Here is a 26,908-nt window from a genome sequence, read left to right as displayed (position 1 = left end):
AGGGCGGTGCTGCTGTGCATCGTTCAAAACATGGTTTGGGATTCCTCTGTCACTGGCCCTTTCAACAAAACCTTTCCCCAGAGGGGTTTTATGCACTGCGCATCAGGTCTCAGCATCCCAGACTTCTCCTGTAGGGGTAATGATACGCTGAGATGCCTTCACAAATATCCCCCCCAAAGCAGGCGCACTGGCTTTACTGTTCTTGGCATTTCTAAGATAAAAATTAAACAGACCATGTTAATTTAAACAAACCTCATTCCAGACTACATCATCCATACAAAGACATACAGAAGGGCGCAGGCCCCAGAAACACAAGGCAGAAACAGAAAAGAAAAACCTTTTCAGATCCTTGCCTTTCCATTCAGCTCCGACCCGTCTCACCCATGACCGTGCAACTGAATGACATAAAACACAAAGACACCTCCAGGGATGTCACCTTTGGACTCCATTTTCTCACTCAGAAATAAAAAATACAACCCTCCCCAAAAGTTTCCTGCATACATTCCACGGCCAGGTCCTTGCTTTGCTGGGGAGCAGCATCCTGGGCAGCCTGCAACGGCTTCAGTCCCCAGCCGGTGTGGTGCTGGTGGGAGGCTGTGCACCAGCAGCCGCGGGGATGGAGTCCTCTGCCCGCCCACCTGCTGCGGGCAAGAAGCCACGCGCGTTTCCGAGACATGGTGCTGCTCCGCGCTGCTGTGAAGCACCCAGCTCTCCAGGGAAAGCCCTCCGAGACCACGAACTTTGGGCTCTCGCAGGTCTTTCCGCTGCCGGCCCTGGGATGGGCAGCCGTGCTGGGTATCTGCGGGATGCAGGCAGCTGCCCGGAGTAGCCAGGACAAAACCATCGCCACCCCCCGAGCGCTGCCAGCCACCTCTCAGCCAAGCGCAGTCTGCAGTCACCGCTGACCAGGCTGGCGCGGACGCTGCAAAGAACGGGGTGAGTTTATTGCTGTCCCCCAGATGCCAGAAGACACGTCCCTGAGGGATGCGTGGCTTGAGCATCACTGAAAACACGCCGGGTTTCGGGGCTGGGAGGGCACTTGCCTTTGGGGCAGGGGTGCTCCCAGTCACACAAAGGTGGGTTTCAGATCTTCTTTGAAATTCACCACGGGCTGGGGCCCACCATGGTACTCTGTCCGGTGGCCCATGCAGCCGCTGGGCTCTGTGTCTGTGTCCGTGCTGCTGCTGCCCAGGGAGCTGCGTGGGCTCTGGAAGCAAACCTCGCAGCAGGGCCGGTGGCAGCCGTGAAACATCTCCTCAGAGCTGCTGCTGCTGGAGTCAGAGTCCGGGTAATAGTACAGCGAGCGCAGGGAGGGCTCTGCGGGTCCCCTCAGGGTGCCCTGCCGCTGCTGGGCCCGCGGGATGGATGGCAAAGCACCCTGGCACTCCGGCCATCCTGGCCATCCCTCCGGCTGGAGGCAGACCTCCCCAGGGACGGCTGGAGGTGACGGTGCTGGTGGGCGAAGGAGCCCTCTGCCAGCCACGTCCCCTTCCCTCCCCAGGGAGATACGTGCCGGCTCCCCACGGCTCCAGCTGCCTGCCACCTCCACCCCACGGCTGGCACGGGGGGACATGTGTCCAGGGAAGCGGGTGGAGGTGGGGGGCAGCAGAATCTGCCGCCGACGCCTTGCCAGGTAGGGGCTGAGGGGTGTGTGGATGCCCAGGTAGCCCTCCTGGGCCCCCCACGCTCCTCCCTGCTCGCCTGGGGGGGCCCTGGCTGTCACGCGGGGGTCTCCCAGGTAAGGGTGGGCTGTGGGTTTTGCTATCCAGGCTCAGCTCTTGTAAGATTTCCCGCAGCTTCTCGCTGCTGACGTAGCTGACTTTGGGGGATGGCTCCCAGGCCACCCCAGCTGAGATGTCCTGGCCCGGCCTCTGCTCTGGAGGCTGCCCCTGCCCCGCAGGCGTCCGGCACTCCTGGACATCTTTCAGGCCACGTTCGATGCCATCCCCCATGTCAAAAAGCAACACCCGAGAGCAAACAGCCTCCTGCCTCCCATCTTTCCGCAGGTCCTGAGCATCGCTGCAAAGAGGCGGTGTACCCAGCAAGCAGGGAGGCTGCCACCCATCCTGCTCCAGACCCGGGGGGCAGCTGTCCCCCGGCGCATCCCCATGCCACCCCGAGCTCCGGGTGCAGGCAGCCGGCGGCAGCGCACGGGGATCACAGCTGCTCTCCGCAGACATCAGCCTCATCAGCTTCTCCTTGGCGCTGCTCACTTGCTCCTGCAGGCTTTCGATCACGGCATTTTTCTGCATCAAACAAACAGGCCTGTCAAGCGCGGGGCGGGCGGAGGGTACGAAAACGCCGCCAATTTGGAAGCAAGTGCTGCCAGATAAATGAATCGCCCCTCTTTGCACTCTGCAAGAGCCACACTGGCAGCACGTGTGACCCGTCCTCCCCTGCAGCCCCAGACGCGGGTGTGGGAAGTGGGGTACCAGGGCAGGCAGCTCTCCCTGCTGGGGTGCTCCCACCCAGGCAGCGCAGGCGAGGGAGCAGGAGGTGGGGGGCTTTCCCGAGGTGGAGCATCTCCCCTCTAAATTAACCACGTTTGAGTGGGCTGTGGGAACCAGGCTCTCCTGCTCTTCTCCCAACACGTTGGGTTTTTTTAAACCCTCCAGATTATGCCTAAATTTTGCCACCTTGGGGTGCAGTGATGTGGCAAAACAAAGCAGCAGTTCCCCTCAGGAAGGAAGAAGCCGGAGGGGGAGTGCCAGTGCAGACGGGGGTGTAAGGAAGGGCTTCCCACCCTGCAAAGCCTCCAGCCCCCAAAAAGGGAAGGGGAGAAGCCGAGGGGGGCCAGCAGAGCCCCGTACCTCGGTGAGCAGCCGCTTCATGGAGTTTTTCTCCCCTATCAGCTGGTAGAGCTGCTCCTCGCTGTACACTGAGCGGCAGCTCCTGCTCGGGCTGGTGAAATATTTTGCCATGTGGCTCATGGTTTGGCTTTCTTCTTCAAAGGCTTTCCACTGCTTCAGCTGGGGAGTAGAAGAGGGCGTTATCCGGCGGCACGCACAGCCCTGCCAGGCGGGAGGCAGGCGCAGCTCCAGCGCCAAGGAGACAAAGGGACGGAGAAGGGGAGACAAAGGCAGGGTGTGACGGAGGAGCAGGGACGGGTGGCGTGGCGGAGAGATGGCGAGGGGCTGCAGTGCCACTTGGAGCCTCCCACCCATCTGAGCCCTACCCTGCCCCTGGCTCCAGCTTTTAACACAGAGAGGGTGGGTGCCTGCCCGCGCTGCAACCTCTAATGCCTGCAAAAGCCCCCTCCCCTCTTCTCCCCCCTCCCTGACGCTGTGACAGACAAAGGCAGTGTCACGCACGCCTCCTTATCCCCGAATCGCTGGTGACAAGCTGAAAACCAGCAACGCTTAGTATCCGTTTTCTCATCTAGTGTCTGCGCGGAAGCCTTGCGCAGCCCAGCTCCAGCTGCTTATTGATCTCGGGTGAGCAATAGAAGAGCAAGCCCATTTGGAAAAACAAGCTGATGAATTAAAAGATCCAAGTTAAATGAAATGTTCGGGGTCCCCAGGCTGCCTCAGAAAAATGGCACAGGCAGAGTGCAAGTACAGCTCATCAGCTTTTCCGCCCTCGCTCCGAGAGACCTTGCGCTTGGCAGAGCATTGCCAGAAGGCTTGGTGCTTGTCAGAGGAGGTTTGGATCCTGCTCCCAAGGGCTGCTCATCGAGCAGGCTGGAAGCCCGCAGTTACACTGCATCCACTGAGGCAGGAGGGGACCTCTGGGAATCATCTGGTCCAACCACTCTGCCCAAGTGAGGTCAGCTGGAGCGGGCTGCCCAGGACCGTGTCCAGCTGGGCCTTGAATATCTCCAAGGATGGAGACTCCACAATATCTCTGGGCAGCCTGTTCCAGCACTTTACAACTTTCACAGAAAAAAACCCTCACATTCTTTTTTCTGATGTTTAAATAGAATTGCCTGTGTTTCAGTTTGTGCCCATTGTCCTGGTCCTGTCAGTGGACACCACTAAGAAGAGCCCAGCTCCCCCTTCCCACCTCCACCCCCATCAGTATTTACAGACATCGATGAGGTCCCGCGAACCCTCTCCTGCACAGATGTGCTCTTTCTTCAGCTTCACCTCTTCCTCCCTTTCTCACCTCATTTCCTTGAGCCCACACATCCCTCCACACATCAAACTGAGTAAACAACTGTTTCCTCTCCCTGTAACAATGGGAGGATTTTTCCCACTAACGTCGTGGCCAGGCACACCAGGCTGCTGCTGGAGGACACGGGAAGCAGAAGAGCCTCGCCTCACCACAAAAGGCTTCCTCCAAACATCTCTGCATCCTCCTCCTCACTTGCAGCAAAGCCCAGCTTCCTCCTCCAACAGCACAGAGGAGGACAGCCTCCCCTGGGGACCACCAGCTGCCACGAGGCCATCTGGATGGCCAGAGCCTGGCTTCATCCGTCCTAGGGGCAGAAACCCTCAACGAGAGCAGGTGTGTGTGCTCTAAGGAGAGGACAACCGCACGAACGACTGATCCCAGCACCCACAGGGAGGAGGATGAGGGCAGCAGCCACCTCGCCTCCACGTGTGCCCTCTGGGTGGCTGCCACCCGTGGCACACTCTTTGCAGGAGGGCTTCTGCGCCTTGCAACGTCCCCTGCTGTCCTTGGAGGCACAGGGGACTCGCCTGGGGATGCACAGCTACCAAGGGCTTGGAGGATGAGCTGTGCAGGTGAGCCCAAACATTTGGGGAAAGAAGCAGGAAAAGAAGTGCTTTGTCCGCCACGGCTGCTGTTGTTAAACTCTGAAAATGTGCCCGTCTCCAGCCAGGTGGTGGGACAGGGGTGGCAGCGTACCTGCGGGACAAAGATGAAGCAGTTGATTGTGGTTGTACACACGAAGATGCCTCCAGAAGTGAAACCAAAGAGCAAGTTGTGCCAAGCGCGGAAGAAACGGTGAACTAAGCAGACAGTGCCGGCAGCCAGGAAAACGAGGTTGACCCCGACGATGAGCGTCAAGGACTGGTTGACTGGTGGGGAGCTGACGTTGTCGGTCAGACCAGCCAGGTAGGTCCCATACAGCAGGAGGATGCTCTGGAAGCAGAAAAAAGAGGTTTCCAGAGTGTGGAAAATTACAGCCTGATGGTGTCAACCCCCACCTCGTACCGAGCCCGGTGAGCTCAGATACACTCAGCACAATCCTAATTAATGCTCTTTGATCTATAATGCAGACCTTCAGCGTGCGGTGGTGACGCTGCAGCGAACGCCCGGCATGCTGCTGCTGCGGGTCACACGTGGGGCTGGGGAGGGAGGGCAGGAGCGGAGGCGCTGGCTGGCCCCGGGGGTCCCAAGCGAGGGGCATGGGGGGCTGAGGGCCAGGTCGGCAGGCAATGCCACAGAGCAGGGCACAGCCGGGAGAGACAGTAAAGAAGGGAAACCCTCCCCTTGGGCAGCACGGAGCAGCAAAGGTGGACAGAGGAGAGACGGAGGTCCCTGCGGAGACGTGGTGGTGGGGTGCCGTCAAGGAGCAACGATGCACCTCAGAAGGAGATTCAGAAGGAAAAAGCAAGGCAGAAGAAGTGGATGTTCAGACTGGCAGGAAGAGGATGTATTCGGTGCATCTTTAAATGGAAATGCAGGAAAATACTGGGTGCAATCCTTCTCCCTTCCCTTCACCATTTCGTGCCTGGCTCGCAGTGGTGAAGGTGGCTGCAGAAGTGCCCCGTACACAGAGGCCCTCGCTCTGCCGGAGCACGTCGGTTGTTGCAGAGCAGGCTCCCTCACCGTGCTGCCCCTCAAGCATCTCATGTGAGCATCTTTCCCACGTGCTCAGGACTAAAACTACCTGGCAGGCCAAATCCCCCCTCCCCCAGGGAACACTGGCAGGAAACACCGTGTATTTATATATACTGTGTTTATACATATACTGTATTTATATGCGTCTGCAGCACAGTGCACGGTCTGCCTTCAGGATCATTTGGAAATACCATCAAACAAAATCCCTGCCCCTGCAAGGACGCAGAACACATGGGACATGACTCCTACATTACTCCCGTGCTACCCAGTAAACGCAACCGTTGGCCTTTTACTGAAGGACATTAAATTGTTATTTGGGCATCAAGAAGCGCTTTGTGACCTGAGATGCAGATGTTATGCAGAGCCTTCTGGACCCCTCTGGGCTGTGGGTGCTTGATGGCCATGACAGCCATTGCCAGGGTTAGGGTCTGGAGGGACACTTACAGGCAAGGGAGATTCATACCCACCGTCTTTGGTGGGATGTCTCTCTTTGGTGAGACTCACAACTTCAGAGCACCAGGAATTCTCAGGGTGGGTTGGAACAGTGAGACTGGCCTCACTGGGAACAAGGCTGATGCCTTACCCTGCTTCGCAGGATCCACACTGGATCGTAACCACATTCACCACAGGGCGCCTCCAAAGACATGGCCCAAAGGCAAGCCAGCACCTGATCGCTGAGCAAGACACCAGCACCCAAGTCCCATTGGAAATTCATACAGCCTGTCTGGGATGCACTGCCACCCGCTAAACTGGGACTCCCAGCAAGCACAGGACTACGCTTCTGTTTGTTTGTTTCAATCTTGAGCAGAGGGCTTTGCTCCTCATTCCAGGCATGTCCTTGGCAAGTCATTTCTGTTCATCGCTCTGTGCCAGTACAAGCAGGGTAATACACTGAGTGGCTTCACAACGGGCTGAGCACATTAATGCCGTGGAAGCTAAGAAGGGCTACGTACATGCAGAGATAGAGCCTACTCTCACATGAGCGTAAATCCAGATTAACTCCAGAGAAACCACTAAAGAAATAACTCCATGACTCCGCGCAGGTAGACAGGATCAGGGTCAGGTTCAACATGACGCTAACAGAGGGACCTGGGACTCACAGTGGGGGTGGTTTACTCCAAGAAGCAGTTTGTAGGAGCTGTAGGCAAAAGCATTACCCGTCTAAACCCTACCACAAACCACAGACAAAATCAGAGGTGGGAGACGCAGCGCTGAACGTCCGCAATCCCTAGCACCAAATGACTTTTAAGGACAGACTAATGTCTTCAAAATGAAGTGTAGGGGGGAGACAGGCTTCGCCTTGTCATGGGGTCTCCTTCTGCTCTTTTTCCTATGGTTTTGGGTAGATGGTCAATGAGTACCGTGTTACAGCGAGTCAGAAAGGAGCTGCCTGTACCGCAGGCAGAGATGGAGCCATTCCCAAAGAAAATCTGTGATCTCACAAGCTTCATCAACATCACCTTTCTGAAACGCATCCAGCCTCTGCCAACCCAGAGACACATGAGACCACAGATAATTACAGCAATAATTACACCTACATAGTTACATCAGTATAACTAACTCTTCTGGAATAAGAACGGCCATGTGCAAAGCCACACCAGTGAAAGTGTACCTCAGTGGTATAATTAAGCTGATACACATCCTGTAAAGGTAGGCACCAAGCACTTGTCATCAGCACCTCCTTGATTTGGAGTCAGAGGGCTCGGTGGCTGAGCCACGTAGCGCATCGCTGCGGGGGATGGTCATCTGAGGCTTTAAGGAAAAAGCGTGCTTTAGAAAACAGCAAGGCAACAGCTTTAAGAAGGGAGACAGATGAGGGGTGGGGGTTGCAGGGAGAGAACTAGAGCGGCAGCATGTGCACGATGTACGTAAAAGAGATGTTAAGGCAGGGGGAAAGTGGTTAATGGGGCTTCTACAAGGGAATGGAAGAAAACATCAAGATGGGAAGGACTGGAGATGGGAGAGCTTCTGAGATGAACAGGAGTCGCTGGAACCTGCAGTAGGCACGTAGCTTGGGAGGGCAGCGGAACTACAAATGCTGCTGCACACTTTAGGCTGTGGGACCAGGAGGAGGCGAGATACAAGGCAGGATCAATAGAGAGGTTACGTACCTTAAACCCCAAAATGAGAACGAGCCAAAGGTCGGAATAAAGAGACGCGCAGGACTGCACCCGGCTCACTGAGCACGTCATGCCCCTCTCTGTCGCCTAGGAGGCAAGGGGAAGGCAGAAATGAGGGCTGGCACCCGGCGCAGAGCGATGGGCAGGCAGGCGTAGGCATCTGTGCCTGTCTCCTCGAAATTCCTAAAAGGAAAGGCCAAAGCGGGCGCTGCCAGGGGCAGGGGGTTAAAGCCAGGAAGACTCTGGCGCTCTGCTGCCAGCAGGGCTGGCTGAACCTTTCTCTAAAGCACCTGCAGATGCCCTGAACCCCTCCTGTGCCACCCAGGTGACCTGCACAGACCTGGAGACATTGCAGCGGGCCCTCATCTCTGCAACAGATCAGACATAAACCCAACACAGAGTGCCCGGAAGACTTTCTGGCTTGTTTTTCTTTCTTTCTTTTTTTTTTTTTTCTAAACAGCACCTCCAAATGACCGACCATCCACCAACTTTGTCCACAGAGATCAGACAGGACATGGCGCTACCCTCCACCACCCCTCCTCATCCCTTTACCCGCAGCGAGACGCTGAGGCTTCGGAAGCACTGGACTGGATCAGAGAATACCCACGTCAAGAGCAACATCGCGTCCGCCAGCACCAGCGCTGCCACCATTGCCAGCAGCTGGAGGTCTTTGATAATCTGCAAACACACAAGCAGAAAGCGTTACCATGGGGGGCAAACGGACACTGACAATCTCCATCCCCTTGGGTCTGTTTCTGGTTCTTTCTTCCGAGGGACGTGTGCAATCTAACAGTTCCCCGAGAGCAGAGCCCAGTGGCTCACCTACATCCGAGTCAGCCACAGGGTCTCTGTCTCCAGCTCCCAAACTCTTAAATACCTAATCAGGCCGGGTATAAACCCTCCCTGATGGTGTGGCTAGCTGCTATGACAAAAACCAGCTCTTCCAAAACAAGAGTATCGGTCCTTATGCCCATATCACAAGCAGAGAGAAAAAGGCTGGGGGAAAAAAGGTGGAGGATTATCATTTTGCAGGTAACACAGACCCTGGTGCCTCAGGAACAGGAGTCCTCGTTGGTACCCAGTTCCCCTGCAAACCTTCTCACCTCACCTTTCATCATCCGAAACCTACTTTTTTTTGCCACTGGCAAGTGGCTACTGCAAGATGCAAGTGCGCCGTTACATGCACAGTCATATAGGTGGCTCCCATTTCCCTCCCAGCTGCCGTATCCCCTTCCTCCAGTGCAGCACAGGACCACCCAGCACTCTGTCCCTCCCTTCAAGAGGAGGTGAGATGCACCTGGGGGTGGCCCTACATCAGATGCCTTTGAAGATACCTGGTTTGTTTTCATCCTGCAAAAATAATCAGCCCAGACCCAGACACAAACACCAGTGCGTAGCGTAATGAAGGCACGTGGCTGATGTAAAACAGAACCAGACCTTCCGTGGTGATGGGGTGGGACTCCACCGGGGGACAGGCAGCCTGGCAGGGCACCCATTTGCCTGCAGAGTGGAAAAGCTCCTGCGTCATTGTGCAGGAATAAAAGAGGAGCCCATGCCCAGCTAGGTGTGAAACCAGACCTGTGACTGCGGCACCCATCCTTGTCACACGCTGGTTTCATTTGATGCCCTGCACTGGTTTGGGACTTGCTGGTGTTCGCCCTCCTTGGGCTGTGTGCCCCCCACCCCGGGTGCTGTGTACTCACCACCCGTTTGTCCGGCACCCGCTGGGTGAACACCTTGTAGAGCCGCCAGCTTTTCCCCAGGATGGGGCCAAACACCAGGGAGGTCCCCACGCACAGCAGGCAGAGCCGCACCTGCCGGGGGGCACAGTGAGGGGGCTGAAGGGGACCCCGTGGGGCTGCTGGGGACACCCCGCACCCTCCCACCCAGGGATGCAACAGAGAGGTGGGATGTGCCTACCGGCTTCTGGAGGGTCATATCGGATACTAGAAAGCTGACCACAGGGTGAAGTAAATCAAAAGGTGCGTATTCCTCGGCGGGCAGCTGCTGCCTGGCTTTGCCCCCGCACCCCGAGAAGCTCTCATCAGAGGAACAGGCAGGGAGAGCCAGGCAGCTGGTGAGCGGCAGGGGCACGGAGGGTCCCAGCATCAATAAACCACTGGCAGGCACCTCCGTTAATTATCCTCAGGCCAGCAGCTGAGCAGGAGGTGGGGTACGGGGGTCCCTCCCACATCCCACCCTCCCCCCTGGGTGCACACCCAGCCCCCTGTCCGGCAGGGTGCCTGCCCCAGGTCAGGACACAGGGGCTCATCACACAGCTCAGCGTTTTGACGACGACCTCCTTAGCAGCCAAAAAACTCACCCGCAACCTCGCGGCACCCGTGCAGAGAATCCCACCTCCCTTCGGGCCCCCCTCTCCCCATCGCACTCCCAGAGCCCAGCAGCCTGCCTGCCGGGGGAGCTGCCCTCCCTGCTGGGGACCTGCCTGGCATCCCCCAGCGCCGCTGTGGTTTGCAAAGGCTGCTCAGGCGGAAAGCATCTGGTTGTGTTTTGTGTCTGTGGAAACCACAGCCCGGCCGAATGCGCCCAGCAGCGAGGTGGTGACAAGCTGCAGCTCAGAGAGGGCACGTACAAACATGCGTGTGCGTGTGTGAAGGCATCTGTCCCAGCAAACCTCCCGCTCACCTGAATAAGCTTTTCCACCGAGTCTCCAGATGGCAGGCTCTGCTCCTGAATCCCAAAGAGGTAAGCGCTAGTGTAAGTCAAGCCGCTGCCCAGCAGGGTCACAACATTCAGATTGGGGCTGGACATCTTCACGATCCTCCAGGAAACAAAGCAGGGAAGGCAGTGACAGTTACTGAGCGCCATGACCCGGCAGCGCAGCGGCAAGGTCCCCTTACAGGGAGGATGATGGCCATGAGGGATGCTCACACACTGCCCTCACAGCTCCTCTGAAAGCTCAGCCATTGCTCCGTGGTGTATAGCGAGTCCCCTCCACAGTGCGCACCCCATCCCCTACCCTCCATTGCCAGAGAGCTTCACTGTCCATAAAGCATTTGTTCTGCCCTACCCTGGCACTCCTGTGGGACAGCAAGATCCCCTCTCCCCAAAACGGATGGGTACCAGGCCCGCCCCATGGCACCTCTACCCCCTGCGTGGGAGCTGCAGCACAGAAAAGCATCCTTGAGGCAGCTTCAGCCAACACCTTTATGGACAAGATGGTGGGAAGGGACGGGCTTTCTGCAGCAAAGCAGCCAGGGTCACCGCAGCCAGGTCTCTCTGCTCCCGGTGCCCGTGCCAGGCACACGAAGCTGTGCGGTGGTGCCAGCACGTGCCGCAGCCACACGCCCCCGCAGCGGCACAGAGCTGGGGCAGCGATGCCCCCGGCCGCACAGCTGGCATGCAGCACAGCACCCAGCTCAGCCCCCCAGGTCCAAGGCCAACATCTTCCTCCACTGTCTTCTGCTGTAAAGGGGTAGAAGTGGAAAACCTCACCAAGGCAGCCAGAGGCGACTGTCCCAGCTTTGGGTACGGCAGCTACAAACACCTTCAGGAAAAGGCTCTTCCCACTGCTCCTGCCTTTGAGGAGACACCCCCACCCTCAGCACAGTCTCAACTTCAGGAAGCTGCCAACAACGTTCAGGTTACAGCTTCCCTCTGTAATTTCACCCCATCACTCATAATCCTGTAACTGTACTCAGGGAGGGGAGAATCGACCCGCCGATCTCTCCCGACCTCTCACCCTTCTCCAGCAAGCCCATCAAGCAAAAGCTGTAGCTCCTGCGGTGCCCCCGCGTAGCTCCGTCCCTTCGATCTGCTGCAAAGTCATTGCATTTCTCTACCCTTGAGCTCCTTCCTGGCTTGCTGCCTCGCAGACGCAGAACCTGGGATTCAACCTGGCTCTCTCCCTCCCTGCCTTCCTCGCCATGCCTCAGCCCCTGCGGAAAGGCAGTCATCAGCTCGCCCTCCCCGCTGCCCTCTGAAAGAGGTCTCCTTTGCCCTCCCAGGTTCTGCAGGCAGACCGATATCTATGTGCTGTAGTGCAAATAAGTAACACATATTCATTACAGCTTGCTCCGAGAATGTCTTCAGGGACCTAAATAAGTCGGTGATCGATGAAGGTGACCACCAAACTTTGCTACAGTAAACGGAGTACTTGAGACCAGGCTGCAGGTCGTGCAGCTTCTGCAGCGCAGCAGGCACAGGGCTCGCTGGGAACCCTTCCAGGCAGCACCCTCCTGCTGCACGGTGCCTCTAAGAACCATTAAGTTTCTTAACACAACCAGAGCACTAAAAGAGCGGCAGCCCGGGCTGCACGCAGCTGCACATCTCTGTGCGAAACAACAGCACACGGAGCACAGAGGCTTTGCCGGGTGAAGCCTGGGAAGGGGACGTATCTCTGGGTGGGGAAGCAGCTGAGAGACCACGGGACCGATGAAGCTGGGCAGCAGGTGGCAAAGGGCCAAGTGAGGCAGCCAGAATTGCTGAGGAAGGCAAAGAGCTGGCTGAGACAGTTTGAGCTACGAGGAATCGATGAGGCTTCTGCTTGATTTATGCCGCATTCAGGGGAGCTGGACCTTTTACATCCTTTGTGCAGACTGAACAGCACCAAGGGAAGCCAGCACATCACCGCCAGCTTCTCTCACCCATGGAGATCGTGTTCACCACCAACACCGACAACCACCAAGATCAAGAATGGTTAGCAATACCTTAAAACGGCAAGTGGCCCAACAGCAGGAAGGATCTGTGTGCACTGTGGAGAGCATGACGGCTTGGCTCTTGGAGGTATGCTGCTCAGAGTGATGCTCTCAAGACTGGAGTGAAAACCAGGTCTCTTTCTGCTCACTCCTGTTTATGGTTTTATTAAATAGCACCTTTGGGATAAGACCATGCACTGCTGCCTGTGCCATGCTGGAGGGCATCCCGTGCTCTGTCTTGTCCACAGCTCCCAGCCTTGGGGAGGGAGGGAGCGGTCCAAGCAGAACTGTCTCCACCAGTGATCAATACTGGGTGTGATGGAGAAAGCTGCAACATCCCTGGCATTGCCCTTGCTTGCCCCATGCTGCTCATGCAGGCTCGTACCCCCCTGGCCCTCAGTTGGCCATCAGCTCAGAGCCTGGTCCTGGAGGAGCCCGACCCCGCGGCTCCAGCTCGGGCAGCTCTCACGGCAGAGGAGGGAAGCCCTTACCTGTTTTTCCTGAAGCGAATTGTGAAGACAAGAAAGAAGAGCGCTAGCAGGACTCCTCCGGTCAGGAACGTCCACACAACTCCCAGGAGAGCAACAGAGAAGGACGGATAGCTCTTCCCACTGCGCTCAGAAGATGTCTGCGGGAGGCAAAAGGGGTGAGGAGGAAGAGGGCACTGCTGGGGCTCCCAGCGAAGGGGGTCCCTACTCCGGCACCATCACTCCCATGGGTGCTCCGGCTCACATCTCCCAAACCCTCCTCATGAGAAACGCTCCGGCATAGCGAGGGACACACACTGCCACTTGCTGAGCACACAGGAGGGGGCAGCCCAGGAGCCCTCTTCTTATGGCCAAGCAGCCAAATACATAAGGAACCCACACAAGTGACTCAAACGCCAGGCAGCCCTGGCTGTGGGAGAGGGGAAAACGGGTGACAGTTCCCCACTGTCCTCGGGAAAGAAACCTCTGGAGGTACCTCACGGTACCCCAGCTTGTAGCACGTGTCTTTGGCAGGCCGGGTAGGGCATCCTTGGCTCCCACCCTTGCCCTCCATGCAGCAGATAACCAGCCAGCCGGCTGACGTGGCCGGGAGCCAGCGGCAGAGCCGCCAGCCAGCACAGAAAACACAGAGCAGGGAGTGGGACAGCGTTTTTCGGATGCGTTAGGCAGTGACACATCCAGCTGGGCTCCACCCGTCTCCCAGCTGGCTGGAAACTAACCTGGTCCTAGGGAGACATCAGCTGAGAAGTGGCTTTTGAGGGACACTCCCAAAGCGGGTATGATGGAGGCACCTCTCCCCTTGCACATAAGCAACCTTATGGTTTTAAATCTCCATTTAAAAATATTTTCTGCTATCTCCCTGTTAGCATAGGATGGATAAAATGATCCTACTTGAAACAAGAAACCTGTTTCCGCTGCGGATCTAAAACACCCCAGCACGTTTAACAGGGTGTGCATGCGTGGGTTTGTTCACACGTACTATGTGTGCATGTTACCGACTTTTTTTTTTTTCCTCTTTAAAAAAAGCATTAGTTTCACCTAACTGCTAGCGCATCCCCTTAAGGGGAAGGACAGGGACTGAGCTGGGCTCATACACCTCACTAACTTCTCTGGTGCCAAGTCCTTTCTCAGGTGTTCCAGTTCACCTGCACGGAATATCTACAGCAGAAGAGGATTTTTTCTGACAGCTGTCATTGCCCCCAACTCCCAATTCTTCCTCCAGGGTCTGAGCTGTTCCTGCTTCCAGCCTGGCTAGAAGGGAACCTGCAGGGAGACAGCAGGCAGCGCTTTGGAGCCGATGCCTTGTCTCCCTCTCCCCCAGCTGGGCTCCCTCTCCTCTGGGCCGGCAAGAACAAGGCACAGCTTGGAGAGTTACAGCCAACGTGTAATTCTTAAAACAAAAATATGTCACTGCCACGCCAGCACAGCTGATCCGCGGGCTCCTGGCAGCTCACATGCGGGTGCCACGCTGCTCGCAGGGCTGCTGGGTCGGGCAAAGCCCTGGCTGGGGGAGGCAGCCAGCGAGCCGGTGCTGCTGCTGCGTTCCGCTGGGATCCTCCGCTGGGATCCTCCGCTGGGATCCAGCTGCGCCCACAGCCCAGCCCCACTTCACAGCAGCATGGAGGGATCCCTGGGGAGATATTCATCTCCCTCCTGCAAACTGCTCCCCTCCCTCCTCTTCCCTCTCCTCATCCCCTGGGGGGTCTTTTGGCTCTCTGGGAAATGGAGACCGCAGCGGAGAGTGGAGATGGGCGGCCAGGTCAGTCCCCCTCCCCTTACACCAGGACTCACTGTGCGAGCCCCCATCCTTTGGCACAGGGCAGGGACATCGTCCCACCTGCCTGGTGGGGCTGCTGGGGCCGGCCGAGGCTGTAACGCCGCCCTAGTTCTGTGTCCTGCCTGGTCGAGCCCCGGGGAAACACCCGGCTTTTGCCAGCAAGGTGAGCAGGGCGCGCTCAGCACCCCGGGGCTCCCCCACGCCACTCGCAGCTGCACCCATCAGCAGCACCGCTCCGCCCCAGGGTGCTGCTGCACCCTCCTCCCATCACCCAGGGATCAGTAACACCCCCCCAGCTCCCCCTTTCCTTCCCCAACACCCTCGCCCCAACCCCGACCGCTGTTTCCCTGGGTGTTGATGCTACGTGAAGTTGATGGAGCGCTTCGTTTGCTGCTGAGAGGAGTAAATCCTGGCCCTAGCAGGAGGAATATTAATTGTGAGGCAGCTGCCAGAGCCAGAGGAGCCAAGCAGCTTACGGTCTTCTAATTAAAGGCCCGTGGTCGTGCAGGACGTGGCGCGGAGCGGAGCGGGCCAGGTCTCGCTGGTCCATCCAGCAGTGTCACACAGAGCCAACTGCACCTCAGTGCATCCCGGTGTCATTTCTACTGGCTCAGTGCAGGGGGGAGGACGGGGGGAGCGGTACCTTTTATTACAGATGAAAACTTTTAATTAAATCCTGCTCTATTCATATTTGAAAAGCACTTTGAAGTTCCAGGGAATGGGAAAGGTCAAGGGCAGAGGAGGCCATCCCAGGCCACTCCTAAGCGGCTGTCACGCCAGTCGACACACGGGAGGGCTGTCGTGGTTCCTCACCTTCTGGCTAACTGCTGGGTGTCATCTAGACAGGGCTTGTCTTGGAGGCCGTCCCAGGAGGTGACAGCACGTTGCCTGCGGCTGGACCGGGATTGCTCAGCAGCTGTGCCCCCCTCTCCACCCCTCCACCCAAACGCACTTCCACGGAGCAAACCTCAAGCCCCAGCGCGCCCGCCCGCTCCGTACGTACCACGGTGACAGTGCAGAGCTCCTGCAGCACCCGCTGCTGCTGCTCCTGGCTGCCAAAACTGGAGCTGCCATCGCAGAGCTCGGAGCAGTTGAATCCCGGCTCCATAGCACATCCTCAGCCGTCATCCAGCCGTACCTGCGCCCCTGCCAGAAGGATGAGGGTTGGCTTTCTCCAGCAAGAAGTACCCTTTGGCATACACCGTTACCCCCTCCCCCCATCAGCAGGGAGTAGGGAAGGGGTCCGGCAGCCCGCGTCTGAGCTTACCCAAACTGATGCGGTGCACATCCAGAGCCAGGACGGGGAGCACCCACCTCCAGCTCCCTCAGGGTGTCCCCTGCAGCGAGGCGGCTCAGCGTGGGGTGCAGGTCCCTGCGGAGTACGGTGGCATCCCCAGCCCTCCTACGCCACCCTGCAAACCAACACATGCCGGGGTCACAGCAGCCCCTGGCCCCTACACCCCAGCTGCAGAGCTGAAACCAGGTGCTGCGTGGGTCCGAGCCGGGGCACAGCACCACGGCACCCTGAGCTCGCCGCGGCTTTCCTCCTCCAGCGCATCTTCCTGCACCGGTGCAATTTTGGGGTGTACCTGGTCCCCTCCCGGTGCCAGCAGCCACTGCCAGTTTCCTGGCACGTTCCCTTCTCCCAGCAAAAAACCAGCAAGCGAAGGCAACAACAAACAGCAGCAAGTCTTGCCATCACCTAATGGGACCTACACGCAGGCCTGGGCGAGCAGGGGAGGAAGGCACTTGAATTACACACGTACCCAAGTGTTTTGGCTGACTCGGCCCCAGCGGCAGCCTGGCTAGCTGAGGAGCGGGCTGTTTATTAAAGATTTAAAAGCCTGGCACCGCCGTGCTCCCCGTCCCTCCCGGCGCTCCAGCTGCCAGGTATTGTCCCCGCCTGCTGCTCCCACTCCTCTCGCACCACCTTTGCCTCTGTTCCCTCTCTCGTTTCTCTTTTTGGTGGGGATTTTAATAAGCCTCATTACCATTTTAGACATGAGGTCATACTTATCCTCAAGCATCCTTACTCAATTACCATTGTCACCAGTTTTAATTAGCTTCCAGCGCACGACCATAAGCAAGCCTCCCGTCGTTAGCAGCTGGGGAGGAAGCGCAATAGCTCACTCCCTATTTGCTCCTAACAACAGGTGGGAGGAAAAAAATTATCCCTGTCGTGCTCCTTGGAGCTGCTGCCCAGATGAGCATCCCCTGCGCTCACCACCCTGTGCCTGGCTGGTGCTCCATCCTTCCCTGCCGCTACTCCTGCCGCTTCAATCCCCTCTTCTCACAAGTCCTTTCTTTGGAAAAATTCCTGTAATTACATGAGCAAAGAATAAGTAAATTAAAACAAAGCATGGTCACCAGGATCTGGTCTGAAACTTGCTGTTCTTCACGGGGGGGGTAATCAGGATTGAAATGCCAGAAAAGCTGCAGGCATCGTTCTCAGCTCATGTCAACTGATTTTCAGCTTTAGAGAAGTCGCTTACAAGTCCCAGCCCAAAACCATCGGGGTCAGCGGGCTGCTCATCCACAATTAGCAAAGCCACCTCTGAAGCAACAACTACAACTGTCCTGCTGGCAGGACCCCGCCGTGCCCGGGGTCTGGACACCATCCTGCGCCAGGACTGCCCCAGCACGCCATCAGCCCCTGCGTCCTACAAACACAGCAGCACCCGTTAGCCAGATTCAGGATTTTACGCGTGACAAAGGTATTTTTGAAGAGTGCTGGTGCGAGCCAGCTCCATCAAGCCTCCCTCTCTGTCTCTAGCTTGTAGCAAAATGCGGTGGTGTTTCCCCCACCGCAGGACCACCCTCTGGAGCCCTTCATCGCTTAGGCTGAGCCATCGGGCACAGGGTGCAGCTGCAGGAGGCATGCAGCTGCTGCAGCAAACGCCAGATGTTGCAGCAACGGTAGGGCAGCGGGCAGGAGGAGACGGGCTCCGGGTGAACAGTTCAGGGATAACACGGATGAGACGGTGCATGGAGTGGCCGCGAGCGGTCCCCGGGGGTGGGGGTAGGAGGGAGGCACTGAACCTCTGATGTCAAGAGGACCTGCAGGTGAGTGCTGCCCAGCCTCCCAAAGGGCTCCGCTCCTCCCCACGCCCCCTGCTGTGTTTAAGGACAAAGGGGGGGTCTCCCTATACCCCCTGTAACCTCCTGCCATGGCGGGGGGGGGGGGGCTACCTACCAGGTGGACCATTACCAAGGCTGGCACGAGGCCAGCAGGCACATCCCTCCCATGGCTCGCGAATGGGAGATGTTTCCACAAGGAGCATCAGTTCAGCCCGCTGTCCCTGCAGGATGTCACCCCTCGGCAGAAGGCAGGAGCCCCCTGGGGTCTCCCCAGTCCCCACCCCACTTCTCTGCAAACGGCTCCCATGCAAAATTAATAACAAGCTGAGGCCAATTAGAGCTCATTAGTATGCAACAAAGCAAGCTCCAGTGTGGTTGTCGCCGAAAGGCAACAGGCATTTCCAGCCCAGCTCCTTCCTCTTGTGAGAGCTGGTAGGAACGCCATGGCCAGGAGAGCATCCGAGGGGGACCAGTGCTGCGGGGGTCACTGCCCTGAAGGGTGAGGCTGGCCAGCAGCTGGAGGGACAGACAGCACCACAGGTAAGAAAACACATCTTTCAAATGTGAGGGTCTCCTGAGGGCAGAGACTTGTGGGGTCTGGCAGGAGGTGGTTTCTGTTGGGTTTTTTTCAAGGCCAAAATGCCCAGCAGTTCTGGCGGATCACTCCTGGAGCAGAATCACAGAAGGTCTGGGTTGGAAGGAACCTTCAAGGATCACCTAGCCTAACCCCCTGCCCTGGGCAGGGACACCTTCCACTAGAGCAGGTTGCTCCAAGCCCCGTCCAACCTGGCCTTGAGCACTGCCAGGGATGGGGCACCCACAGCTGCTCTGGGCAGCCTGTGCCAGCACCTCACCACCCTCACCATAAAAATGTCTTCCTTATGTCCAGTGCACGTCTACCCTTCTTCAGTTTAAAACTGTTGCCTCTTCTGTCACTCCAGGCCTTGGGAAAAAGCCTTTCTCCATATTTCTTACAAGCCCCTTTACGTATTGAAAGGCCACAGTAAGGTCTCCCCGGAGCCTTCCCTTCCCCCGGCTGAACAGCCCCAGCTCTCCCAGCCTGTCCCCACAGCAGAGGGGCTCCTGCCCCTGGTCACCTTCACGGCCTCCTCTGGACCTGCTCCAACAGCTCCATCTCTCTCCTGTGCCGAGGACCCCACAGCTGGAGGCGGCGCTGCAGGAGGGGTCTCACCAAAGCGGAGCAGAGGGGCAGAGCCCCCTCCCTTGCCCCACTGGCCACGCTGCTGGCCACGCAGCCCAGGGCACAGTCGGCTCTCTGGGCTGGGAGTGCACGTTCCGGCTCACATCCAGTTTCTCATCCACTGGTCTCCCCAAGACCTTCGGCACAGGGCTGCTCTCCATCCCTTCATCACCAACGAGGAGTTAGCTCTCATTTTCTGTTTGTCACTCCAGAAACACTAGGCTCCTGTTCGGGTGATCACAGAAGAAAATTCAGCTCCCAGAAAGAGGAAGGGACAGGCTGAGGACATTCACGGCTCCTTGTGCTCCCGTCAGCCTGAACATCACAGAGGGAAAAGGGAAGCTGGAGAGTGATGCGACCATCAGTGGAATTTACTGTCATTTGATTTTCAAACAACAGACACGAGGGACCACCACGAGAGCGGCTCCGACAGCCCGCACACCCCGTGGAAGCAGTCGCGGTGTCAGGTGAAGCAAAGCCCTTGCTCAGCCCCTCGGCTCTGCTCGCCTCGCTCCCCTCCCCTCGCTGCCCTCCGGCCGGGGCACAGCGCCTGGGTGTTTGGCCATGGCTGAGCACCGGTGTGTGCCAGGATGTGACCCCATGAGCCTGAAGTTGATAGGAAACAAGTGACCAGACCACATGAAAAATATCAGCACCATCATCGTCTAAACTAAAAACAGACGTGCTGACTGTTAAATATAATAAGCAATTTGTGGTCATTGCATCCGTTGGACTTCAGGGCTGGAAAATCTGTTTCTTTAGGTCCTTCAAGACCCAAGACTACAATGCTGAGAAACTGTAAATTAACACAGAAATATCCCTCAAAAAAAGATGATGTTGTCGAAATGTACATCTTGACTCTTTCAAAGTTTCTTCTTCCCTTCAAAACCCTTCTTTTGAAAAAGCAGAGGGGAAAAAAATAAAACCAAACCCAAACCTTAAAGAAGCTGAAAAATTGATGCAGCACCTATGGGCCCAGAGCAGGCAGAATGAACATTTCACCCCAACCGCTTCCTTTTGATCTAGCATTGAAAAACAGACTTCTTCCCAAAGAACAAGGTGATGTCACAGCTTGGTGAATCAAAAGCTGGAAAAGTGAAGACGTCAAAGTGCAGATGACAGAACAACCGCACTCAGAAATGTGCCAGTTCTCATGAGCCCTGCAATCCTGCCCGGTCCAATCGGCCCCAGCAGAGAGATGGTACATGTACACCGCTGCAAGGGAAGAGCAGAACACATCTGGAGAAGCACATCTGTTGGCAAAAACCTCTTGAGCAGATGGCTGTGTGTCCAGCTGTGACCTACGGCTTTGCTGCGTGCCAGAGAACACCAGCCCGGTGAGCCAGAAGCGATGTGCAGAGCGCAGAGCCACTCCTGCCTCCTCGGGGCAGCAGCACAAGGATCTTGGCTCACCCATGGTGGGTCTGGGCTGCTGCTACCACTGCTGGTGGGAGATGGAGGTCTGCTGGTGGGGACCAGCCCCAGTGAGCCAAGACGCTGGGCCACACGCTGCAAACGGCAAGTCATCCGGATAACTGTTCCAGCGAGATGAACGTGAGATGGGGCTTTGCAATTCAAAAAATGCTGGCACTTCTGAGGCACGCTCCTGTTTTTCCCTTCTGCTCTTCTTGTCCAACAAGATCCCTTCTTGTCTGACCTGAGAAACCTGCAATATCGCCAACCCCACGGCAATCAAAAGAAAAGCTGGTTGCTAGACTTACTGCAACACCCCCCCGCAACGGAGCCAGGTAAAACTCATGAGTTAAAATGCACAGCGTATCTGAAACAGCGTTAATTTATATTTAAAACTTCAGCATCTAAGTTTTCACACTTTCCCTTGCAAACACAGAAGGAAAAAGAAAAACCCCCAAGAATCTCTGCTTATCACTTAATCCTAAAACCTGGGTTACAAAGCCTCCGTCCCTGGGAAGCCTGGGGAGCTGTCACCCTCCTTCCCAGGGACCGCACCGTGCTCCTGCTCCATCCTGCTCTTGCCCCTGGGATTTCCAGGGCCACCTCCAGGCCTCTGGGGTATCTTCATCCCCGGCAGACAGACAGCTAGCTCACTGCACAGCCACGCACTGGGTCACGTCACAGGGCCCACATGGGGAGATGTGCCCACCCAGGCAGCGTCCCCAGCTGTGGTCCCACTCTGGGACCCACGCCAGGAGCTGCAGGACCTGGCTGCATGCAAGGGCAGGAGCTGCAGGACGAAGTGCTTCTGCCTCCCGATGCACAGGGAGCTCACCAGGTGATGCTGAAACCTGGAATTTCATGTTGACTGAAGCTAACTGCAATTTGGAAGCTTCCTACCCATTTTGGATAGTGTCCCCCAAGATCACGAAGGTGACATTTTCTCAACACCACCCTCACCGGTTGCCTAGCGCTGCGTGACTGCCCGCTGTAGGTCCCTCAGCTCGGGAGGATGGCACCAGGCTGGCACATGTAGCTTTTTTTTACTTTTTAAAATGCAGGTTAAATACCTGCCATCTCTTTCCCATTCTATGGTTTATGTTTGAATTTAAAGAAATCTTCATGCAAAATAAGTCATGACTTTTTTTGAACCACCACACAGTCCTGCAAGGAGCCGACTCACGCATCGCCCACTGGGGAGCTGATAAGGCTTTTAATGCTCTGACGTTAATTGCTATACAATGATAGGCGCATGAGAAATAGAAACGGAATAGACTGGAGATGCTCTAAGGAAGGAAAATTGGAAGGGGATACCGAGAGACCAGGGGAGCATGCCACGGGCGAGACCAACGTGGCCAGAGCTGATGGGGAGGTGACCAACCCCGTGCCACCCAGAGACCCCAGCCCTCCCATCTGTCTGGCGGTAGCAGCTGCTGAGCAGCACGTGGATGGAATGAGCGGAACCCCCCAGGTTTCTGCCTCCCCGAAGCAGCCTGGAGCCCAGGGGCTGGGACCCCACTGCCCGTCATGCCGAGCTCAGCCCCCCCACACCGGGCGGCTCGGCAGCGCTCCCCGCACAGTGCCCAGCCGCTGCGGGAGAGAGCCAGAAACCCCTTGGAAAGCTCCTTCCAGTGGATTGAAATGACACCATCGGTACCCCCAGGTGGAAGCTCACCTTTCTGCAGTGAGCCAGAGAGGCAGCGGGATCTCTGCCACAAGACAGCAGCCTTACCTCTCGGGGCTAAGGCGGGCACAGCTCCCCCGGTGAAGACGGGGCAGGGGACGTGTCCCAAGCACAGCTCGGAGAAGGTGCGGTGCTGCTCCTCAGCCTTCCCACACCCAAACCTCTGCCCTCGTGCAGAACGCCCCAGCAGCTGCGCTGCATGAACAATGAGGCCAAGCAGAGGTTTTTCACCACTTTGGGCAAAACCTTGGGTTTTCATTATTTCTTAATGACTTCCCCAATCATTTAATTTAAGAACGGGAGACCACAGGCGTAGGTGCTGTTCTGTCTCCATGGGGCAAGCTCCCCATTTGTCCCCAAGCCCTGGGCCAGCAGGGTCTAGTCCCAAGCACCAGGCGTGTGGCAGATGACCTGAAAGCGGAGCGGCAGGGGCTGCCCCTCCAGAAACATGCAGCCATTTCCATGCTGAACCACAGGTTCATCACAAAGAGGCAGAAACAGGGTCTGGCTGCAGGGCCAAACCGCATGGCCACCATGCCCCTGAGCCCACAGAAACACGGCTGCTTCCCAGAGCACACCCAAGAAGAAGAAATGTTGGAAGTGTGCAAAAATCCTCAAGCATCTGCTTCACAGTTTGCCATCCCTGGATCCCTGGTAGCTGCTGCAGGGTAAGCAGCGAGCCCTGTCTGCGGGGCTGGTCAGTCCCGGATCACTGCCAAGGATCACTCCTGCATCCCTGCCCTGGGGAGGTTGTCACAGAGCTAGGATGCTGCTGTTGCAGCTGTGTGACACACTTGCCCACCAGGATGCTGATTCAAGGCACTGTCACAGTGTGCTGGTGCAGCACTGTCAGGTCTCAGTGCTCAGAGCCCAGGGTCCCTGCCCATCCATGTTGCCTACGTTGCCTGTGTGGTCCTCTCCTGCTTCCATCCATCCACCCACCCACCCACGGACATGACCTCCCTCAAAAACCTGCCTTTTCCCAGGCCATTTCCAGCAAATACCGCTACTTTCTGCTCTGTGCATGTGCCCCAATACGCTGCTCTGAGGCACGGCTGAGCCCTGAGCACGGCTCCAGCATCCCTCACACCCATCAACTCCTCCGGGGCGTTTGCACCGGCCTGAAGAACTGCAGCGCACTCAACAGCTTTACGGGCAGGTGTAGCCTGCAATATTTTCCCTCTTAACTGCACCATCTTTAGAGAGCCCCCATGAATAAGAGGTAAAAAAGCCAGATGATTTAGTATTTTGATTTACAAGAGAGATCTCCTTTGTGGTTGAGGTGTGTATGACTGAGTCGAAAAGCAGAGGCTCGCCCCCACTGAAGCTGTTTGCTGCGGAGCCATCAAACGCAGAGGAGGAAGAGGCCGCAGAGGGAATATTTTCATAAAGTTACACTTCAGATTTTGCCTGTGCCGTCCAGAGCTCTCCCTTGCCAAAGCTGGCAGAAAGCTGCAGCTGCTCCTTCATGCAATCAGACACTGGCCCCTGACAGCCCTGGCACCAGCGCTCCTGCTTTCCCAGGCAGGGCTGGGATGGCCGGGCTGCAAAGCTGGACGACCGCAAGCATGGGGACAGCTGCTAACCCTAACAAGGTCAGCGCCTTTTTCCTTTCCTTTTTTTTTTTTTCTTTTAAATCTGGCAGGATTTTGGAAATGAAGCGACACATTGTGCCCCTGAAAGGGGCGCCGGAATGGAGCGCCGCATTGCTCTTTCGCCTTGCTCCTGCTGACAGAGCAGCAGGGAATACCTCCCCCAGGAGACAGATCTGACACCAGGCTCCGAAAGCCGGAGTCCACGGCTCACCCAGCTCCCTCCCCTGGGCACCGCAGCTGCCAGACTGCACCCATCCATCCCCTGCTCCGGCTTCTTCCTTCGCTGGGCGAAGCAACCACCCCACCAAGGGACAAGGCCGTACCAAGGCTGGCACGGGGTCTGCCAGCCAGGGCTCCCTGCAGACCGGGGTTTGCTCAGGGCTTGTGCAGCTCCAGAACTGGAGCTACTAACGGCGCAAGCACAGGGGTCTGCAACCAGAGAGGCGAACACGATGCCCCGGCACCAGGTGGGTGCGGCAACGTGGCAGATACATCCAGGATGCGTCAGAACCGCCAGCTGCAACTCAACGCTGGCAGCTCCCAGTTACCAGGGATCTGGTTTCCCTGCCCCTCTCGGGCTGCAGAGCACCTGGGGGGCAGCAGAAAATCCAGGTCTGGGGGAGGGCTCCGTGAGCCGCCCTTCCCAAGATGTGCCCGAGCATCTGGGGGTTGCTGGGTGACGCTCACCCCGGTCGTGGAGGAGCAGCAAGAGCAGTGGGCCCTGGAGCGCGTCCCGGGGGTCTCACCCCCAGCAAGCAGGAGCAGGACCGTGGCTCCAGCACCGAAGGGGTGCGTGGGCCCCCCTCGCTCCCTCCCTCCCCAGCAGGTGGTTGCACTGCGGGGTTGGTTGCGACCTTTCTTCTCCCCAGACCGGACTCCACAGCAGACGCAGCTTGCCCAGCAGTGCTGTGAGAGCAAACCACCCAGCGCCGCAGCTTCGCACCCCTTTCCCACCGCAAGGCGCACCGGGACAAGTCCACCACCAGTTTTGAGCTGGGGGGTGGGCTCTGGGCACCCCCACGCCGGTGAAAGGCAAACCGGCAGCACTTCACCCCCAAACTGTGACCCCAGCCTGCCCGCCACCGCCGCGGCACGGGGCTGCTGGGGGGCGGACGGTATGTTTTAGGCAGGGCGCTGGCACAAGTCCACCACCACCTCCGGCAAACCGGGAGTGCTCCGTGCCCACCCCGCGCCCCCAGCCCCCAGCCCCGGCCCCCCGCCACCACCGCTGGGGGGGTTTGGGGTGCTGTCTTCTCCAGACCCCCAGGGCACCGGCACAAGCCCACTGCAAGCTGGGGTGTGGGTTCCGGGCACCACCGAGCCAGAAAAAGTCACACCGGGAGCGCTCCACGCCGACCCCGCGCCCCCAGCCCCGGCCCCGCCACCGCCGCAGCGCGGGGAGCCCCGGTGCCCCCCGGCGCCCGCCCGCCCAGCCCCCGGCCGCCGCTGCGCCCCCGCCGCGCCTCGCTGGGGGCGGCACGGGGGGCAAAACACCCCAAACCCCGAGCACCGGGGCGGAAAAGCAGCCCAGAGGGGGGCACAGCGACCGCCCCCCCCCGCCGTGCCCACGGCCCCCCCCGCCTCTCCCCACCCCAGCGGAGCCCCCGACCCACCTGCGGCGCTGGCTGCAAGCGGCGCGGGCGGCTGCCCCCCTGCCGGGCCGGGAGCAGCCCCCGCCGCCGGGGGACGCGGAGCTCCGCGCTGGCGGCCGCCCCGCAGCGCCCGGCTCGGCTCGGCTCGGCCCCGGCGGGCGGCGGGGAGGGGCCGGCGCGGCCGCGCTCCTCCCGCCCGGGCGGCTCCGGCGGGGCCCGGCTGCTCCCACCGCCCGCCGAGTCCTGTGCGCTGGGGGGAACGCGGCGGGCGTGGGGCCCCCACCGGCAGAGCCGGTGCGCACAGCAGCAGCACCCCCTCCCCAAAACACCCCCACGTACAGCAGCACCCCCTCCCCAAAACACCCCCCAGTGCCTGCTTCACACAGCAGCAGCAGCACCCCCTCCAAAAAACACCCTTCCCCGTACAGCAGCAGCACCCCCTCCCTAAAACACACACACACACCCGATAGCACCTGCTCCATACAACAGCACCAGCACCCCCTCCCAAAACCCCCCCCCCAACAGTGCTTGCTTCATGCGGCAGCAGCATCCCCCCCTCCCAAAAACACACACAGCACCACTCCCGAGCCGGGGTGTACAGGGACCCCGGAGGCACAGCCCACCACCCCTCCATCCCCACCTGACCTGCTGCTGACACCGCGTCCCGTTAGCCCCCCGGCACGTCCCGCTGCCCCCCGGCTGTGCCCATCTCCTGCCCCGCTGCTGCAGGTGGGGACACGGCCCAGCCGGTAATAAACCCTCTCGCTGGGGCGCTGCCGGCAGCTGAGGCAGCACAAAAACCCCACGTCTGCGGCAAAACCGGCCGGAGAAGGTGAGTAAACGTGAGGGCGGCTAGCCTTGTGCTCCATGACCTGCTTGTGCAGCCCCATGGCTAGTGGTAGCCAATGTGACTACTGCAATAGGTATGCCAGCATGAGCAACGCTCAGCGTGATGTGGACAGACCCACCACCTCTCTCAGCATCCCCATGCCCCCCATTTCCCCCTCCTGCCACCCACAGCCCCGACACCCTCGTTAACTTCTTCCTCTCTCCCCACATGACATCCCCTCACTTTTCCTGGATTTTCTTCCCTGGCTCTGAAAGCCAAAAGCTCTACAAGTTTCTCTCCTGTCCTGCAGCACAGTGCCGGGCGCTGCTGGGAAGGGTTGTTTGCTGAGTGCCGTAAGGCTGTGCAGGTGCTCTCTCTTCACACGCTCCTGTTTACCTCATTACCTGACTCCGCCAGGCCTCGGCATGACCAGCGCTCATTTTCCCCTCCTGCCCATTCCCAAACCCGCAGAGCTGAGCACCAGGTGCAGTCTTGGTCCGGACGGGAGCGGAGAGGTTTGCACAGCCCCGTTAGGCACGCTGTGCTGTGCCGACCCATTACTTCCCCAGCCCAGTAAGAGCATCCCATTTGCAGCCACTGATCCCGGCGGCAGCAACTCCCACACTTTTTTACTGGGTTTGACTGGTGTCCTGGATGGGAAAGTGGGGAAGCTGCGGTAGGACCGCTCTGCTCCCTTTTCCCATCCTCTGCCAAGGGAAAACAGA

At 58.2% G+C, this 26,908-nt stretch overlaps 1 protein-coding gene across 1 annotated transcript; it reads right to left on the bottom strand.

The window, feature by feature from the left end:
* Positions 1–237: 237 nt before the first annotated feature.
* GPR156 (G protein-coupled receptor 156) lies at positions 238–25,486 on the bottom strand. Its single transcript, XM_040596824.1, is given in 12 exon segments — positions 238–1,708; positions 1,710–2,246; positions 2,811–2,969; positions 4,810–5,046; positions 7,860–7,955; positions 8,421–8,546; positions 9,572–9,682; positions 10,515–10,650; positions 13,018–13,154; positions 15,795–15,937; positions 16,059–16,203; positions 25,376–25,486. Coding segments are annotated over 10 exon segments (2,286 nt in total). The 5' UTR covers positions 15,900–15,937; positions 16,059–16,203; positions 25,376–25,486; the 3' UTR covers positions 238–1,066.
* Positions 25,487–26,908: the final 1,422 nt, after the last annotated feature.

This window comes from Falco naumanni, chromosome 5 (assembly GCF_017639655.2).
Source record: "Falco naumanni isolate bFalNau1 chromosome 5, bFalNau1.pat, whole genome shotgun sequence".
Classification (NCBI taxonomy): domain Eukaryota; kingdom Metazoa; phylum Chordata; class Aves; order Falconiformes; family Falconidae; genus Falco; species Falco naumanni.
The sequence above is the reverse complement of the archived record's forward strand: the minus strand, read 5'-3'. Positions and strand labels throughout refer to the sequence as shown.